The sequence below is a fragment of the Hemiscyllium ocellatum genome, chromosome 39 (genome assembly GCF_020745735.1).
Source record: "Hemiscyllium ocellatum isolate sHemOce1 chromosome 39, sHemOce1.pat.X.cur, whole genome shotgun sequence".
NCBI lineage: Eukaryota > Metazoa > Chordata > Chondrichthyes > Orectolobiformes > Hemiscylliidae > Hemiscyllium > Hemiscyllium ocellatum.
Genome location: NC_083439.1, coordinates 24,400,958 through 24,419,848, shown reverse-complemented (window position 1 = coordinate 24,419,848; position 18,891 = coordinate 24,400,958). Strand labels below are relative to the sequence as shown.

General features: G+C 41.3%; 1 protein-coding gene across 4 annotated transcripts in view; it reads left to right on the top strand.

Annotated features, from left to right (window-relative positions):
- Positions 1–18,891, top strand: part of LOC132834396 (protein unc-13 homolog A-like) — a 575,505-nt gene that overhangs the window by 321,665 nt on the left and 234,949 nt on the right. For 3 of the 4 annotated variants that reach the window (XM_060853271.1, XM_060853270.1, XM_060853267.1), the window contains 4 exons: positions 413–491; positions 5,893–5,964; positions 7,917–8,136; positions 12,401–12,628. In XM_060853271.1, coding sequence (XP_060709254.1) covers positions 413–491; positions 5,893–5,964; positions 7,917–8,136; positions 12,401–12,628 — 599 coding nt within the window. Of the gene's footprint in view, positions 1–412; positions 498–5,892; positions 5,965–7,916; positions 8,137–12,400; positions 12,629–18,891 lie in introns of all 4 variants that reach the window. The other variant, XM_060853268.1, reaches the window with a different exon arrangement.

Here is an 18,891-nt window from a genome sequence, read left to right as displayed (position 1 = left end):
CTGCTGCGCTTTTCCAGCAACACATTTTCAGCACACCCTTGTTCAGCCATTCTCACATTCCAGTTATTTAATCTGAACTATCAATATCCTTTCTCCCCCAGCACTCCAACAACACCTCCTGCCTTTCTATTGCATAAGTGACCCTTCCACACGTAATGTCAACTCTGATGAAGAGTCATCTAAACTTGAAACATTAGCCTGTTTTCTCTCCATGAATGCTGTCTGATCCACTGTGCTCTCCAGCCTATTTTGTTTTCTGCAACACACATATGTTGATGCCTAGCAGATTCTACTAAATGCTATGAAGAATGAAGATGATAGGACCTAGAACTCAAATATTGTGAAAATTATATTGTAGCTTTCTAAGTTATGCTATATGATGCTCATTGCTGAATTGTATGAAATGTTATAGGCCTGGAAGTGAGCTATACGGCATTGACAGTATGCCAGACCTGCGTCGAAAGAAGACGATGCCTATTGTTCGAGATTTGGTAAGTGCTATCTTGAATTTGCTCAATCATGTTTCATTTGAGATAAAGATAGTTGGCTGCATTTAGATGGCAAACGAAATTCAAGTCAAGTGATTTATAAGCTGAAGGAAAATGTAGTCTTGTTTCCCGGGTTTTGAAGTGCTCACATTTTAGAAGTATATTATCTCAGATTATCAAATCAAAACAGCGTGATCTGTTGCTAGGGTATGGCCAGTGTCTTTCAGTAACCAGTAACGGGGGGACAGGGTGGTGGGGGCATGTGCCCTGGGATGCTAGTTGACTTGACCTTCATTTTGCCTCCACCCAGGCTCAGGTGAAAATAGAAACTCTCTATGAATAATGGTTTGTTACATTTTCATGTCTGTTGAAGAACTAATACATAGTGACGCTGATCACATAATAACACTCGCATATCATTGCAGTTGCTAACTATATTGCAAGTTTATTTACACCTATTGTTAAAGAAAATCATTGACGTTTACTTTGATAATTTACTTGCAATTGTCATCAGTGAAACTAACAAAGTATTTCTTTCATTTGCTTCGGGGATTAAACAGGCTTTGGTAAGTACTTTTCAAATATAGATCTCTTACAGTATACCACCATGAAAGCACCAGTTGCAGCACTTGTGCAACTTGCATAGGCAGCACTCTCAATTCTGCTGTAATTTTAATATGATGCAGGGCAATGAGGCAAGTTCAGAGTCCAACTCAGCCGGAACAATGATCAAACCCAGTGCTGTTGATGTAATTCTGAATGATATTCTACAGATATATGTAACTGAGCTAACCAGCCCCAGTTGTAACAACTACTTAAAAAAAAAGTAGGTCAAGGGTGATTTCCATTCAAAAATAAAAGACTGTTTTCTCTTACTAAGCACAATAAAAATGATGTCAGGTTCAAATGACAGATGACAATAGAGCAGGGTGGCACGGTGGCTCATTGGTTAGTACTGCTGGCTCAGAGCACAATTCTGCCCTCGGGCGACTGTCTGTGTGGAGCTTGGATCTTCCCTCCATGCCAGCATGGGTTTCTGCCCGGTGTTCCAGTTTTGTCCCACAATCCAAAGATGTGCAGGTTGGGTGAATTGGCTGTGCTAAATTTCCCATAGTGTCCAGGCTAGGTGAATTAGACATGGGAAATGCAAGGTTACATGAATAGGGTAGAGGGGTGGGTCTGGGTGGGAAGCTGTTTGGAGGGTCAGTGTGGGCTCGATAGACCGAATGGCCTGCTTCCACACTGTAGAGAGTCTATGAACTCACATTTGTCTCTAACATGCCTCAAATAAGAAAGCGCATTAACTTCCCTTTGTAAATATACATACTTGAAATATGAAGAGCTAAGGGAAATGTGCAGAGCTAATTGCACAGCAGTTTCAGTAATCTGAGATGCATTTTTTTGAAATTCACAATTGAAACATTAGTCTCTGAACTAGCTAAAGCAGAGTTCAATGGATGACTTTCACTTCGTTGAAGTTTGTGACATAATGGTTTGAATTGACAACACTATAGAAGTATTCAAAATATTTTGGTCACGTTTGTTTAAAGTGATGAGTCCTCAAGCTGCTCCACTGGTGACTATGTGGAGCAAACTATATCACTTTCCATTTCTTTTTTTTAATCCTGATGCTCCCTCCCTGCCTCTGTAAAAATCTCAGATTGATTTTCTTTCTTTATTGCAAAACTATACTATATTCATAGAAACAATTGTGTACATACACAGGTACTAAATCAGTTCAGTTCTGTACAGTCTTTGCTTATTGAGACCAAACAGCCGGGGGGGGGGGGGGGGGGGTGGTGGTGGTGTTTGACCTTCTCTGTAGTTAAATGCGAGGTTAAATTCATTGCCATGGAGTGCAGTGGAGATCAGAACATTAAATGTCTTCAAAGCAGAGATTGATAAATTCTGAATCTCACAAGGAATTAAGTGATACGGGGAGAGTGCAAATAGGTGGCATTGAAATGCCCATCAGCCATGATTGAATGGCGGAGTGAACTCAATGGGCCAAATGGCCTTACTTCCACTCTTATGTCTTATGGTCTTATGGTAAGGTATTATTTACATGTATTTGATGGACCAGGAAGGTCCAATACAAAAATGGACCTCCATTATACTTTGCTGGAAAAGCGCAGCAGGTCAGGCAGCATCCAAGGAACAGGAGATTCGATGTTTTGGGCATAAGCCCTTCTTCAGGAATGAGAAAAGTGTGTCCAGCAGGCTAAGATAAAAGGTAGGGAGGAGGGACTTGGGAGAGGGGCGATGGAGATGCGATAGGTGGAAAGAGGTCAAGGTGAGGGTGATAGGCCGGAGTGGGGTGGGGGCGGAGAGGTCAGGAAGAAGATTGCAGGTTAGGAAGGCGGTGCTGAGTTCAAGGGATTTGACTGAGACAAGGTAGGGGGAGGGGAAATGAGGAAACTGGAGAAATCTGATTTCATCCTCACCCTCACCTTGACCTCCTTCCACTTATCGCATCTCCATCGCCCCTCCCCAAGTCTCTCCGCCCTACCTTTTATCTTAACCTGCTGGACACACTTCCCTCATTCCTGAAGAAGGGCTTATGCCTGAAACATCGAATCTCCTGTTCCTTGGATGCTGCCTGACCTGCGCATTTCCAGCAACACATTTTCAGCTCTGATCTCCAGCATCTGCAGTCCTCACTTTCTCCTCCATTATACTTTGGCATAAAGACCTTAGACTGTGGTGTTTCCGCCAAAATTTAAGAATGATGTGAAAGCTGGAGTTACCTGAATGGAAACTGGTAATGTTACTATGCTTTATTTGAACTGTCCAAATCTGTTGACCACCTCTCAGTGCAGGTTGGGGAGTTAATGCTAAATAGCTCCATTCCACAACAGTTTGTAAAGCATATGAAATGATGCATATCTTCAGAACTGAGTTACATTTTTCAGGAAAAGTAAGCATGTTCAGAAAATATCCCTAAATGAATGGAAATCCTTACTCGTTCTCCATAAGAATTTAAATATTTTTGTGATTAAATATTCACGTGGTTAAATATTCACAAACAATAATTGTAATTACATGATTTTAGTCTTTGGTATCACATCCAACATCTGATTTTAGAAGAAATTAACAGCATTTTCCTGTGCTGAGCTGAGCTACAGTTTGACAGACACAAATTGCCAAACTTACTGCAATGGGAACACTTTTTCTTTAAACACAGCTGCAGTATTTTATTTCAAAATGATAATTTTAGCTGTGTTCTCTTGTCCTCCAGTAAATATTCCACAATATTTGCATGTCGGCATCCACATTTTAACAATGCTCTCCGAGCTTACTTTTAGACATATTGTCGTATGCAATTAGGTATCCTGGAATTACAGTAATTCTGTTCAAAGTTGTACATATGCAATATGATAGGTTTTGACAAGTAATGAAAATATTCAAAACAAACTGATTATATGTTTCACTGAAAACTGTATCAGCCTTGTTTGGCTGATCTTAATGTGAATGGTAGGTTTTGCGACAACATGAAATTGTGCTGTTTACATTCAATATTTCCAGGTCAGCTAATTAGCATAACATAAGGTGCAGTTTTTTTGGAATGGTTTAGGGAGTGTACGTGAAATGCTTTCGGAGAATTCTCTTACCGAAATCTCATCAAGTATTGAATAAGATTTCTTCTCTAAACGTCAGTTTTTTTTCTCCTGTCTTTTAAGCAATGAAAAAGATCAGAGCTTGTATCACTGCGTGAAAGTTAATGACCTTGTATGTTTTCCACAACTCAGAGCTTGTATTTGACAACAAAGCTTGCAAGCATCTGAAAGTCTAATTCTTATTCATTGTTGTGTTTTCAAGCAAGCACGGTGAGCTGGCATTTCAAGTCAAAACAGATTGTTGCTTCTAAAACTGACAATCTACCAACCATGCTGTTTACTGGATAGTTCCAGCTTTCAGCCACAGCACAAACATGGCTCGCCTTACTGAGCACTCTGACATCATTTCATTACGAACCATAGAGGAGGCAAAATCTTTTTTACTTCTGTCTTACCTTCTTTCTGCCTCCAGTATGGTTTGTCCAGTTCGTGTAGCTTCTATGATTTACCCCCTGCTGTAGTGATTGGGATGAGATCAGCCAAAGTGGATCTCATAGAATAGGAGTTCCCTGATTGGGGCTGTTAACCTGGTTCAATCAGGGAGCCCTGGCTGACAGATATAAACAGGAGTGTCAGCACGTTCTGTTCATTCTAGGAGCCGGCTCTGAGTTAGCTGGGTCAGTGTCATGTACAATACATGTGTAAATAAAGGGCGACTTGGTGATGGGCTACCAGCCTTTGTGGAGTTATTTCACATACTGTGTACATTTTTGAAAAGTTAACCACATGGCCTCCTTCAGAGGTTCCAAGATCTGTTCCCTCCCCTGATTCTATGAAAATGGCTGACTGCAGAAAAGAAGGTGGGATTTCCAGCCTTCCCACTCAGTGGTCCTTTTCTTCCCCAATCCCATCACTGATTCCAATTAGCACCAGCAAAATCCCATCCAGATTTTGTCCATTGCTCACTTTCACGAAGGATGCAATAGCCCTTATTTTGCACATGCTTAACATTTTAATGATCAAGCCCTTGAAAGGAAAGGCTTTAGGACCATTTGTTTTATCGCCCAATACTCTGCAGATCGTTTGAACAGCTAAATATATGGAGCATAGTACCTTGAGTTAATAAAGAGCAGATTAAATATGCATTTTGTGCTGTCAGTGATATCAGCATTCTTACACAGAACAGAATTGCTCAACCTTGGGTTGAAGGTCACTTGACTGACTAAATACCCTGTTCAAGAAAAGCTGCAATGTGTTCACCAGCAGCTAATGAGATGTGCCTACACATGATTCCCTACACAGTGATCTCCACATTTCTAACATCTCACCGCTGACAGTTGCCAAGTGAAAGCCAAACACTCCCTCGCAGTTTTGTTTTCATAAAGACTTTTATTTGCTATTCTGAAGTTGGATTATTTTGGTAACTTTCTTTTGTTTTCCTCCTGTGAACAGCAAGGGAACAATTCAGAACACCAACCCATTCAACATCCCATAGTCACAAATCTATGATTGAAGTTAGGCCTGACAGCATATTAAGAAGAAAAAAAATCTCAGGCTCACTGATGATGGGGCAGAGGGGTTGTTTTTTATTCTAAGTGTCACTGGATAAAGCCAGATCTGATTTGATTAGATCAGTAGGATCTATTGATTCTTGGATAATATACTGGTTCTAAGTTAATCATCAGCTATAACTGCATGAAGAATCATCCCCAGGGTTCTAGGAGAACACAAAAGCTTTAATACACATTTTACATTGCAAAACATTACAATAGACATTCAGTAGTTCCCTGGAGTATGTTTTTTAAATGTCTTCTCATCACTATTTGTATTCTAATCTATCTCAACAGACTCTAGCTGCCCGAAAAGCAGGTATATCTTTAGCCATGGTCAACAGAACGTCAATAAATAATGAAGACTTGGTAAGTGTGATTCTGTCACCTGAAATGTGAACCCTAGTTTTGTTGATTTTGCCCATTACTATGTCTCCGTGCTTACCTGCTCTCCCAGCATGCAAAGATAGGTGGCTAGTTTCCCTGCTGGGAAATCAGGGAGACCTTAGTTCCAGCTTTGGGTGGAAGGGAGAGACTACAATGCCTCAACCTGAAGGTGGGAGGTGCAATTGCAGGCCAGGATGTGATGGCCAAGTGGGTGGCCTCTGAAATCCACAGTTCTGCCCCTCGTCTCTGACCAGACCCCAACCAAATACCTTCTTCCCTGACACTCCTTCCCCTGAAGCCCCCTCTTGAAGATAAAGAACCCTGACCTACCTGCTCCTGGATTGCCAAGCCCCGATTGTCAGTCTTTAGGGTACACAGGCTGCCAGCCTTTAAAAGATTGAGAGACTTCAGCTTCTGAAGTCCTGGCATGTCCGTATCAGGTCATCTGATAAGGCAAAATTCTCATTTATGAAACTTCTATTAACTCTTGTCTAGCAGCTTGGCGCACGATAAGTCATTACTGTTCATTCCTGATGAAGGGCTTTTGCCCGAACCGTCAATTTTCCTGCTCCTCGGATGCTGCCTGGCCTGCTGTGCTTTTCCAGCACCACTCTAATCTAGACTCTGATCTCCAGCATCTGCAGTCCTCACGTTTGCCTACACGATAAGTCTAGCCTCCTCAGCAATGGGGGTGGTGTGCTACTGTCTGCCCACATTTAGCACATTTGCCCCCACATTGTCACACAAAGTGAAAAAATTACATTGATGTTTATCATCCCAAATTCAAGACCAATTGCCAACACAAAAATTAAAAGAATGAGATTCGTGAAGTCTCAGTGTCTCCGTTTTTAAAATATTCACTCCACATCTCCAACTGAAGTAGCTTTTAATATCACTCAGACTTCACAAAACAAATCACAATCCTTGTTACAAATTTAAACACTTGGGGAAAAAAAGTCGGTCATTTCATGCTGACTCTGACCTGGAGATTTAATTTCCAAGCAATTAGATGACCCCTAATTCACCTCAGAACTTACAGCAGATACAAATACCTGACTTCCCACAGAGAGTGCCTGAACAGTGACCTTGAGAAGACAGGCTGGATTAGAAATTAATCCTCCCATCTGCACTTCAGAGCCAGGCTAATGGAGAGCTACATAACAGAAAACTTCCGAATTCAAAACTGAACACCACAAGCATATTACACTCTGTGTTTCTGAGAAATAATCTGTAATGGTGTTTTTATAGATACAAAACCTGACAAATTCCTCTGATAATTGACACAAATGCAAACACTGAAGAACTATGTCAACAAATTCTCTCATTTGTATTTTTCTATGCAAGCCTTTCAGGGTTACGACTTGTTTGCTTTACAGAGTAGATTCCTATTCCTTGTTGTGAAATATATCTACAGCAAAATATTTAATTGATTTGAAAGGAAAAGATTTGGATGAATCAATTGGCAAAAGCAACGTACAGAAGAATTCTCATGTCCAGAGTTAAAGAGATGCTGTTGGTTTCAGTGATACCATTTTCAAGCACAGCCAGTTTTATAGGGCGGTGGCTCAGTGGTTAGCACTGCTACCTCACAACACCAGGGTCCCAGCTTCAATTCCATCCTTGGGCGACTGTCTGTGTGGAGTTTGCACATTCTCCCCGTGTCTGCATGGATTTCCTCCCACAGTCCAAGATGTGCGGTCAGGTGAATTGGCCGTATTAAATTGCCCATTGTGTTAGGTGCATGAGTCAGAGGTGGGGTGGGTTGCTCTTCGGAGGGTCAGTGTGGACTGGTTGGGCCGAAGGGCCTGTTTCTACACTGTAGGGAATCTAAACCTAATTGTAACATGGTGTATTGAAATAAATTTTCTTAAAGTTTTTAAATCAGTGCTTCATAATAACAAACACCCAAATTTTCTTGATCTTATTTTTAACAGAAAGCACATGTTTACAAGAAAACATTGCAGGCCTTAATCTACCCAATGTCATCAACCACTCCACATAACTTTGAGGTTTGGACTGCAACGACTCCTACCTATTGCTATGAATGTGAAGGACTGCTCTGGGGCATAGCCAGGCAAGGCATGCGTTGTACAGAGTGTGGTGTCAAATGCCATGAAAAATGTCAAGACCTTCTAAACGCCGATTGTTTACAACGTGAGTATTTTCATTGACCAGTTATTATATGTCCTAATCTGTGAAAGGGAGAGAAACGGTGAGCAAATGTGAGAAAAAGAAATGTCAGTTTTACTGTGGATTTTGCAGTCAGCAGTAGACACACAGCCACTGCTTGTCATGCTTAGAGATACCTATTGATTTTTTTTTCTGTTGAGTTTTGTTTTCAGATAGCAACATGGTTGTTCACTCCAGAGGGGCTGTAGGATCTCTGTGGAGACAGCATGCAACTGTGTATCTTTTCAACTATTCAGATTGAAGATTCTTCACTGAGACCTGCAGCACCTTGAAAAATTAATCCCAAGCTAGGATGTTGCTTTCACAGAAAAATCATGCGCAGAGAACAAAATACAGAGAGGGAAAGAAAAATTGAATTCAAAGAGAAAGAGTTAGAAAGAAAATATAACAGAAATCAGTAATTAAAATATGAAGGATTGAGATTTCAAACTTTTTTAAAAGAATTATTTTCCGTACAGGAGAAGTTCCTGTCCTGACATACTTGTAGCTACTCTTCCCGGGAATATTATGGCGTGGCATGCTCACCTGTCTAATTGCGTCCTCACACATCACTGTAGCATGTCTGCAACTGCTCTGTGATGTTTTTGCTCTGTTTAACCCCTCTTTATATTGCCCTCCTGCTCCTCCAGAGCCATTGCTTGACAGTAATAATAACCCCACCATTGTTTCTATTGCAAATTCAAGGCGATATTGTTCATTCAAAGGGCAAGAACACCACTATGGAGCACTACCCAGTTACGAAACAATGCTTCCAAATCCTTCTGATTGTTTCTAATGCCACCCCCGCCCCCTCACCATTATGTCTTCTTCCTTTGTTACTCCCACAAACTAGTCAACCTTCAGAATGTATATCTTCAGGCCATGTGTATCCTGTCTCTACTGTACTCCAGTCTCCTGTTCTTTCAACCATTGTTTGAATGTCTAGTGTAGTCGCACGTGTTTGATAACGGCCAGCAAGTGGCTCCCCGTTTTCAAATGTTTCCAGATTGGAGAGTTCCCTTATACTGTGTGACAGGTGATTTAAACACACGCACTGCATGAAGGTTGTGAAAGGATGTTTCTTTATTCCACTGGCAATGAATCTTTAAAAACATGAATGGAAAAGTGCAGTATCGAGGAATGAACTATACACATTGGAATTTCTGAGGAAGGGTCACTTGACATCAACTCTGATTTCTGTCCACTGAAGCTGCCAGACCTGCTGAGCTTTTCCAGCAACTTCTGTTTTGTTTCTGATTTACAGCATCCACAGTTCTTTTGGTTTTTACATACAATAGATAGTTGCCCAGTGTTGCACATTCGCCTGGGACATTTTAGTAGATCTCAACTCCTGATCTCTGCTCAGGTGACTAACCATTCCAGTTGGAGGCGCTCCTGCTAAACTTTCTGTGAGCAGTCAGGTAGAACAATATTGAAGAGCCAGGGTCACAAATGGTGCAGCCTCAGGGTTGGTGCCCTCTCTCATTCGCTATTCCTCCAGGAGGTTTCTGCCAGCTCATGGGTGTAACCAGTTATTGAATAACAGAATTAAGATGGTGTAGAACAAGGCCATTTGGCCCATCCTATCTGCACCCTCTCTCAGAGCATGGCGGCTCTCTTCAGTTCTCCTGCCATTTATCTGTTACCCTGAATAGTGTTTCAGTTTTAATAAGTATCCAATGCCATTTGCATGCCTCAGTTGAAGCTGCACACTTCCTGGCAGTGTATTCCATACCCAAACTACTCGCTGTCTGAAATGTCTCATACCATATTACATTTGCTTCTTTTGCAAAGCTTGCATTTGGGTGCCCTATCTTTCTGAATTGTTTTATTAGCAGGAACAGATTCTCCCTACCTGCACTGCTGAGCTCCTCTGCATTTGGACATTTGTATCAAATCTCTTATTTACCTTCTCCTTTCAAAGAATGCAGTCCCACCTTTTCCAATCCATCTTCCTAACTGAAGTGTCCATCCCTGGAACCATAACCGAAAACTGCTTCTGCACTCTTTCCAATAGATTCCCATCCTTCCTAAAGTGTGCCACTCAGAATGGTACATGGTACACCAGCTGAGTTCGAATGAGTGCCTTGTGCAAGTTCCACCTGACCTCTTTGCTTTGGTAAGATAGGCTTGAAATAATTCCTCAGAGGACAGCCTGGTGTCACCAAGTCACCCTTTATTTACATGTGGAAAATCCTTAACACTGATCCAGCTCCCTCAGAACCAGCGCTCAGAGTGAACAGGATGCCTGACACTCATGTTTATATCTGTCAGCCAGGGCTCCCTGATTAGACGAGGTTAACATATTCTATGAGGTCCACCTGACCGATCTCATTAGAATTGCTACAGTGCTCCTGTTCATAAAGTCTAGGATACTGTCTACTTTATTATCTGCTGACTCTGTCTGTCCTGTCCCCTTTAGTGGCATACATATTGATTCCTGTCTTTCTGCTCCTGCACACTTTAAAATAGTGCCCTTACTTGATACTGTATTTCCGTGTTGTTTTTACCAAAATGCATCACCTCACACTTTGCATTGAACACCATCTGCTTCGTATCAGTCCACTCCACCAATTTGTCTTTGACCTTTCAGAGCTCTGTACTGTGCTCCTCCTAGCTTTCGTGTTATATCTACACACATAAACAATGTCTAGATCATTAATATGCAATACAGACCTTCCATCACCCCAAAAACACCATTATTACTGGTGTTTCCTATCACTCCTCTAAAATACCTTTGTATTTTTTAACCATTTGTAACCATGTTGCCGATGGCCTACTTATTGCATGAGCTATAGGTTTTCTCACAAATCTGTTGAGTGACACCATATCAACATATTTTGGACATTCCTATACACACCTTAAACAGTATGACTCCCATCAACACTCTGTTACCTCTTCAAACAATGCAAGCAAGTTAGTTAAACGTGATTTTCCCTTCAGTATTTTAGTCCAAAATAACTACAGAAGTCTAGCCTTGGGGATTACTGATGACAGGAGGAAATTTGGAATGACATTACTGAATGTAGAAGGGCCTCTATGCAACAGGTGGTAATAGAGGAGGAGAGAACATTCTTTCCTCTGGGCCCTTCGTGCCCTGACTTTCAGCTAAGTATCCAGTATCTAAATGCCAGCTCCAAATCCCTGAAAAGATTTTCCAGCCAGCATCAGAAGCTGGCTACTTGCACATCCTGGCCTTCTGTTCCTTCACTCCATGTCTCATGCCCATGACCTCTGTCCCCACATTCTACCAACTTGCCAAGAACACTGCTTCCAGCAGGAAGGGGCTGAAAGGAATTAACATGCTCTCCTCACTATTGCCCACCTGTTATATGGAGGCCCTGCTACAGCAATGTCATTCCAAATCTCTTCTGGCCATCAGTAATCCGCACAGGCTGCATTCCCACTTTGCATTTAAGACGCAACCAGCCCATTTTGTTTATGATTCTGAGGCTTTTCTCAAGTTCTTCCCTCAATCCATCTTACATTCCCATTAACCTCTTTGATAATTCCTGTCCACACCCTCCCCATTCCTCCTCCTCCCCTCACCTGGGTCCCCCAGTCATGTTACTATCTTATCACTAACCTTCTCGCCATAAGAGTTTGGCATATTCTGTAGAAAATTAAAGGAATGTACACAAATGCTGAAGGCAAACCAGCAGTGGTTTAGAAAGTGGGGCAGAAATGTTTATGGATTTTAACCAATGCGACAAAAAAACCTCTCATAAGTCACATTAATCCAATTAACTGAGATATTTAGCAACTTAATTTTATAAAGATGGCGCAACTATCCATGAATCAGCAACTTTGCCAGTTCAAATTTTGTTATTTATAAAAATTGCCAAAAGTGAACTGTTTTGCTGGAAAGGTCAATGAATAAGCAATCCAGTGATTCCTTCGGTTGCAAAGTCTTTTGGCATCAGGCATTTATCTATATTTTCTTGGGAGATTGTCTTTGAGGTTTATAATTAAATAAAAGTAGCAGAACATATTGATTTTTTTCTTGTAGAGATGCAATTGAACGGTGTGATGTAAGGAGTTTTGTTCATCCAGAGGTTGTAGTTATTAGGAATTTGTTTTCAGAGAAAGTAAAGTTATTTGAAACGGTTTACTGCACCGAAGTCAGGCCATCAGAATTGGTTTGGGTAGCTTCTCTTTTATAAACGCAGATCATTTGTAGTTTTTACTTTATAAACCCAGCTCATTTAAAATTCTGAATGACTGACTGACCTCTCGTTTCCAATGTCAGGAGCTGCTGAGAAAAGCTCAAAACATGGTGCAGAGGACAAAACACAAAACATCATCACAGCCATGAAGGAAAGAATGAAAATCAGAGAGAAAAATAAGCCGGAGATCTTTGAGCTGATCCGGGAACAGTTTGTAGTTTCTAAAGAGGACTATGCACAACATTTGAAAGCAGCAAAGCAGAGTGTATTGGATGGAACTTCCAAATGGTCAGCGAAGATAAACATAACAGGTCAGTTATCAATAGAACACTTTTATTAGAATGAGTCACATCTCACGAGTACCAGAATATATTTATGATTGGGCGTTTCTCAGGTCTATATGTTAAATAAAACACGGACGTCCAGTTACATTATTAATAGCATTGTTTCAGACAGGCGTTACTTCTATTCCAGTGGCCTCCAAACTCCTTGAGTTTATTGACAAGATGGTGTATAAATTCAAAAGCTGCTTTGCTTCACATCCGAGGATGGTGATTGTGCAGTGTGTCCCCTTTACGTGTATTCTTGTGAGCATCCTTTATAAATGGGTGAGAATAGGCCGTTTTTGCAGGACTTTGAAAGGATCTTTTCCAGAAAAGCCAGAAAGATAACACACATGAAATGGAACTAAAGTTAGTGCATTAAAGAGGTGCTTTCCTGGAGTTAGCTTTTGGCTCTAATATACTATTGGGTCACTCAGAGATATTCTAACAGTTCATCGGAGGCACACTGCAACTCGCGAATGTTTATTGGCTAACACAATTTGCAAAAACTAAGAAGTGTTCCATTCCACAGCATATTATTTAACATCCTCGCTGGATACAACTTACAGCAATTGACAGATTTGGTGGTGGCACTGTAGGGCAACACAGTGGCTCAATGTTTAGTACTGCTGTTTACAGCGTCAGGGGCCCAGGTTCGATTCCCCCCTCGGGCAACTGTCTGTGTGAAGTTTGCACATTCTCCCACTGTCTGCGTGGGATTTCTCTAGGTGCTCCAGTTTCCTCCCACAGTCCAAAGATGTGCAGGTTAGGTGGACTGGCCATGCTAAATGCAGGGTCATAGGGATAGATTAGGAGAGTGGGTCTGGGTGGGATGCTCTTCGGAGGGTTGATGTGGGCTTGATGGGCAGAATGGCCTGCTTCTGTAGGAATTCTATAAGCATACTGAAATGTCGTATTCCCAACAGATTTCAGTAATAAACATCAGAGGCAGTGGAAGAAATTGTGCTTAATTCAAACTACCCTAACATAAAACAATTGTTCCAGTCCCTAATCCACATCTATCTGCTTTAATCTAATTTATACCTCACCAAAGAATGCTTCCTTGACTTTTTCAGTGCATTTTCAGCTAAGCTCGGAGCTTCACACTTTTGCTTATCAAATTACGTATTGGCTCAAATCTGATTTGCCTTTGAAGTGTTTGATTTCCAATATCACCAATAGACAGTTACTATTATTCATGTGGTGTTCTGATGCTGAGTAGCTTCAACAAGCAAGATCTTATCTTAAAAGTCAAGTCTATTAATGTCAATCCATGTCCTAGGTAATGTCAGTATCTGCAAGTGTGTACATTACAGCTTGTCATTTAATGAATCTAAAGCAGGTGATTGAAAAGTGCAATGTAAAGCCATAAATAGCACACACAGACACATGCGCGTGTGCACACACACACACTGTCACACACACACACATGCATGCTCACATACACTCTCACTGTCTCTCTCACACTCTCTCGCGCACTCTCACACACTCTGTCTCTCACACATTTTCACTCCCATCTACACACTTGCAAATTCTGTCTCTCACATTCTCTCCTATACTCTCTCACACTCTCTTACTCTCACCCACACTCTCGCTCAGACTCACTCATGCACTCATTCACTCATTCACTCATAATCATTCTCTCACTCACTCTTACACTCTTCTGACACACTCAATCACATACTTCTATCTCACTCTCACTCACACACTTATATATACGTACTCGCTCTGTCACATACATACTCTTACACACTCTCAGACACTTTCACCCTCATACTGTCTCACACACACTTGCACACGCATATTCTGTTTCTTACACAAACTCTCATGCACGTATTCTCTCTCGCATGCATTCTCTCTGGCACACACACACTCTCTCTCACATTCTCACACAGCATTCACGTGCTTTTGCACGCACACTATCTTGCACCTGCACACTAACTCTCCCTTCCTGTCCCTCTCCCCCTCTCTCTCCAGGTACAATACAGTATTGTGCAAACAGAAGAAATTCATACTTTAAATGATGCAAAGATTTTTAAGAAATCAACACCAATTTGGTCTTGCCCTTTAAAAGTGAATCACATGAAGTTCTTGTTTTTCCCTCGCCAAGTAAACAAGAAATTCCATTTTAAATTGGCGGGAATTTACAGTGCATTAGTTACAATCATTATGTACGTTATGATGATTAAATATATTCGATGCCAGTATTGAAATCAAGCTTTTGCACAGTCGCTTGGCACAGCACAAAATAAATACAGAATTGGGAATGTGCATCCCTGACTGAATTTCTGTGCCCTGCTTGCTCATGCTGTGACGACATCTCCAGCAATTCTTCACAAGACTGTCCTATAATATATTTAGTAGGAATTGCTTCTTGTCTAAATCCTTGAGCACCATATCGATTTAATTGTTTATAAAAACAATTTAGCTCATTGTACATCAAAAACAATTTTCAACATGCAGAGATGTATTCTAAGAAGCTCCTGATCTTCTGGGAAATCTCACTTGTAGAGATTTAGAGAGCTAATCTTGTTTTGAGAATGATATACCATTTAACTGATTGAATTATAGAAATATATGATTGAGTAAATCGCCTAGAATGCTCTGATGTTGATTTCATTTAATGACTTCCTCAGAACAAAACTGAAGATAGTTGCATTTCAGTTAATCTGAATGGCATCCAGAATGCTTGAGATGCCCAGGAAACCAGATAATCCCCAAATCACATTAGGTTTTTTCAGAAGATTGACATAAACATTTCTACCAAACGGTGGTCCACTGTCACGAAGCTTCATATGAACCCAACGGCAGTAACTAAGACGTGATCTGGAGTTGATGTGTTTGATTTTGAAGTTGGTGTACATTGTGTAACCAAATGCTGAGAAACTAATCAGTTTCATCCTCTTTAATTTCACTCTCCCTGAAGGGATCTTCAGCAGATAGTCATACAACATACCCTTCGGTCCAACCAGTCTATGCCGACCATAATCCCAAACTAAACTAGTCTCACCTGCTTGCACTGGGCCCATATCACAAGATCATAAGACATAGGAGCAGAAATTAGGACATTCAGCCCATCGAGTCTGCTCCGGCATTCAATCATGGCTGATAAGGTTCTCAACCCCATTCTCCCACTTACTCTCTGTAACCCTTGATCCTCTTGATACTCAAGAACCTATCTATCTCAGTTTTAAATATACTCAATGACCTGGCCTCCACAGCCTTCTGTAGCAATGAGTTCCATAGATTCATCACTCTCTGGGTGGAGAAGCTCCTCCTTATCTCCATTCTAAAATGTCTCCCCTTTACTCTAAGGCTGTGCCCTCAGGTCCTAGTCTCTTCTACTAATGGAAACATCTTCCTAACATCTACTCTGTCCAGGCCATTCAATATTCTGTATGCTTCAATTAGATATCCCCCCCCCCCCCCCCCAATCTTTCTAAACTCCATTGAGTATAAACCAAGTCCTCAAACATTCCAATCATTGTTAAGCTTTTCTTTCCTGGGACTATTCTCGTGAACCTCCTCTGAACATGTTCCAGGGCCAGTATGTCTTTCCTGAGATATGGGGCCCAAAACTGTGCACAATACTCCAAATGTGATCTGACCAGAGCCTGATAGAGCCTCAGAAGTACATCCCTGCTTTTATATTCAAGTCCTCACAAAATAAATGCCATTGCTGTATTTGCCTTCCTAACTACTGACTCAACCTGCGAGTTGACCTTGAGAGAATCCAGGACCGGACTCCCAAGTCTCTTTTGCACTTTAGACTTCTGAATTTTCTCCCCATTTAGAAAATAGTCCATGTCTCTATTCTTCCTACCAAAGTGCGTGACCTCATACTTTCCCACGTTGTAGTCCAAATATTTCTTACTCATGTACTTATCCAGATGTCTTTTAAATGTTGTAGCTATACTTGCACCCACCACTTCTTCTGGGAGTTCATTCCATACATGAACCACTCTGTGTAACCAAAAAAAATGCCCCCATGTCTTTTTTAGATCTTCCTCCTCTCACCTTAAAAATATGCCCCCCAGACTTGAAATTCCCCCACCTTCAGGAAAAGATACCTGATCTACACCCCTCATTATTTTGTAAGCCTCTATCAGATCTTCCCTCACAAGACCTTGCTATGTGCTTGTTTACATTCTCACATGGGATGTGGGTGGCATTGGATAGGTCAGCATTTATAGGTCATCCCTCTTTGCCCTTGAGAAGCTGGTGCTTTCTTGAGCCGCTGGAGTCTGTGGAGTGTAGGTACATCCTCAGGATTGCAGAGTAAACAATCCCAAAGCCTATAATTTTCAATCTTTTGCCAATTCAACTGAGGATTTAGTCTGAGTCTAGGAAAGAGAAAGCAAAAAGGAAATTGAAATCTTTTCAGACCAACAAGAAGCAGAGTGGAGCAGAGGGATACTGATGCTTAGGAATTGGACGATAGGTTAAGACTGGATTTGGATCGGCTCAGGCTCGGAGGGCCGAAGGGCCTGTTCCTGGGCTGTAAATCTTCTTTGTTCTTTGTTCTAAAAAAGACATAGAATTCATGCAAGGGTAATTACTTGCCCTGCCTTCTGAGCTACCATCAAGTCCCAACATACACATCCCAGATTAGAATCCCTACAGTGTGGAAGCAGGCCTCCGAAGAACATCCCACCCAGACCAAATCTCTGCACTATCCCTGTATTTCCCATGGCCAATCCACCTAACCTGCACATCTTTGTGACTGTGGGAGGAAACTGGAACACCCGGAGGAAACCCGAACAGACACTGGGAGAATGTGCAAACTTAATGCTGGCAGTCACCTGAGGCTGGAATTGAACCCAGGTCGCTGGCATCGTGGGGCAGCAGTGCGAACCACTGTGCAGCTCTCACTGAGACTGTCCTCATTGAAACAGAGTCTATAGTCCACTGTGTGTGCTTACAAGGTGTGCTCGTGTTCAGTTTGACAAGTAGGATGTCACTTTACGGCATGTGAAATTTCAGACGCTTGCTCATATACCTACAGCTAATCACTCTTCTTCTGGCAGAACAGAAATCAATCTTGACTGAGGGGTAAAGTTCAACCTGGAAAGTAGGGCATTTGAACAAAGTAGATAGCGAGCAGGTCAGACAAGGTGGTTATCAGACAGGCACTTGGGAAAAACATTTAAAGACCGTCCTACAGTTAAAATCAGCAAGATACTCATTAACCCTTACATCCTCCAAATAGATGGCTCAGCAAATATCAGGACCCAAGTCTCGCTTTCCCCTGCAAGTAAATTATTCCAATTGCAATAAAACAAAACTGAGTTGAGGAGGAATGTCTTCACCCAGAGTGGGTAGCCTGTGGAATTCTCTGCAGCAAAAAGCGGTTGAAATCAAAATGTTGAATGTTTTCAAGAAATTGTTAGGGCTGAAAGGATAAAAGGCTGTGGGGTGAAAGTGTGAACAGGGTACTGGGGAGAATGATCAGCCATGAAGTTATTGAATGTTGGAGCAATTTGAAGGGCTGAATGGCCTACTCCTGTTCATATTTTCGACATTGCTGTGTTGCTACTGATATGATGATGGTTTTACAGAGAATAAATTCAGCCCATGGAACACAATTTTAGCTGAGTGGCTGATTAAGCCCAGTTCATCTCTGTGGGGTGTTGGGATAGGCACTGCATCAACTTTGGCTAAAGGAGGAGAAAATTGGCCAGGAATCCAGCTGCTTTGAGTTAAGCAGTGCCTTCTAATTAAACTGTGTTCAGTCAGGAGTAAAGGGCAGGATGGCCTCAGCTATGATAAAATTGCCTGCTTACACACATAATGACGCTCTACTTGAAATGCTGAAGGACAAACAGTAATCATATGTAGTATTCTGGTGGTGCAGTGTTAGTGTCCTATCTCTGATCCAGAATATCCAGGTTCAAATCCCACCTTCCACAGAGGAATGTCACAACATGTAAAGTTAAAAAGGGATGTTTTTACAGGTAGAGCATTTCTACTTACAGAAGAGAAGCAAAAAGAAAAAAAATGTTGAGAAAATCTGTTTTTAGGTTTAAATGTAGAACTATTTTGAGATGTTGATTTTTAAAAAAAAATCAATTGAAGTTTTCCTTTGACCATTCAAGTTAGCAAAAACATTTTTTTTAGTTATGTTTTAGCATTTGTGCTAAAATAGTTCTAGCCTGAGGAAACAACTGCTGTTGCTACAGATTTTACAATTTCATTTGGATTAACAACCACAATTAGGTGAATGAACTCATACACGCGTAAGGTTAAAAAGA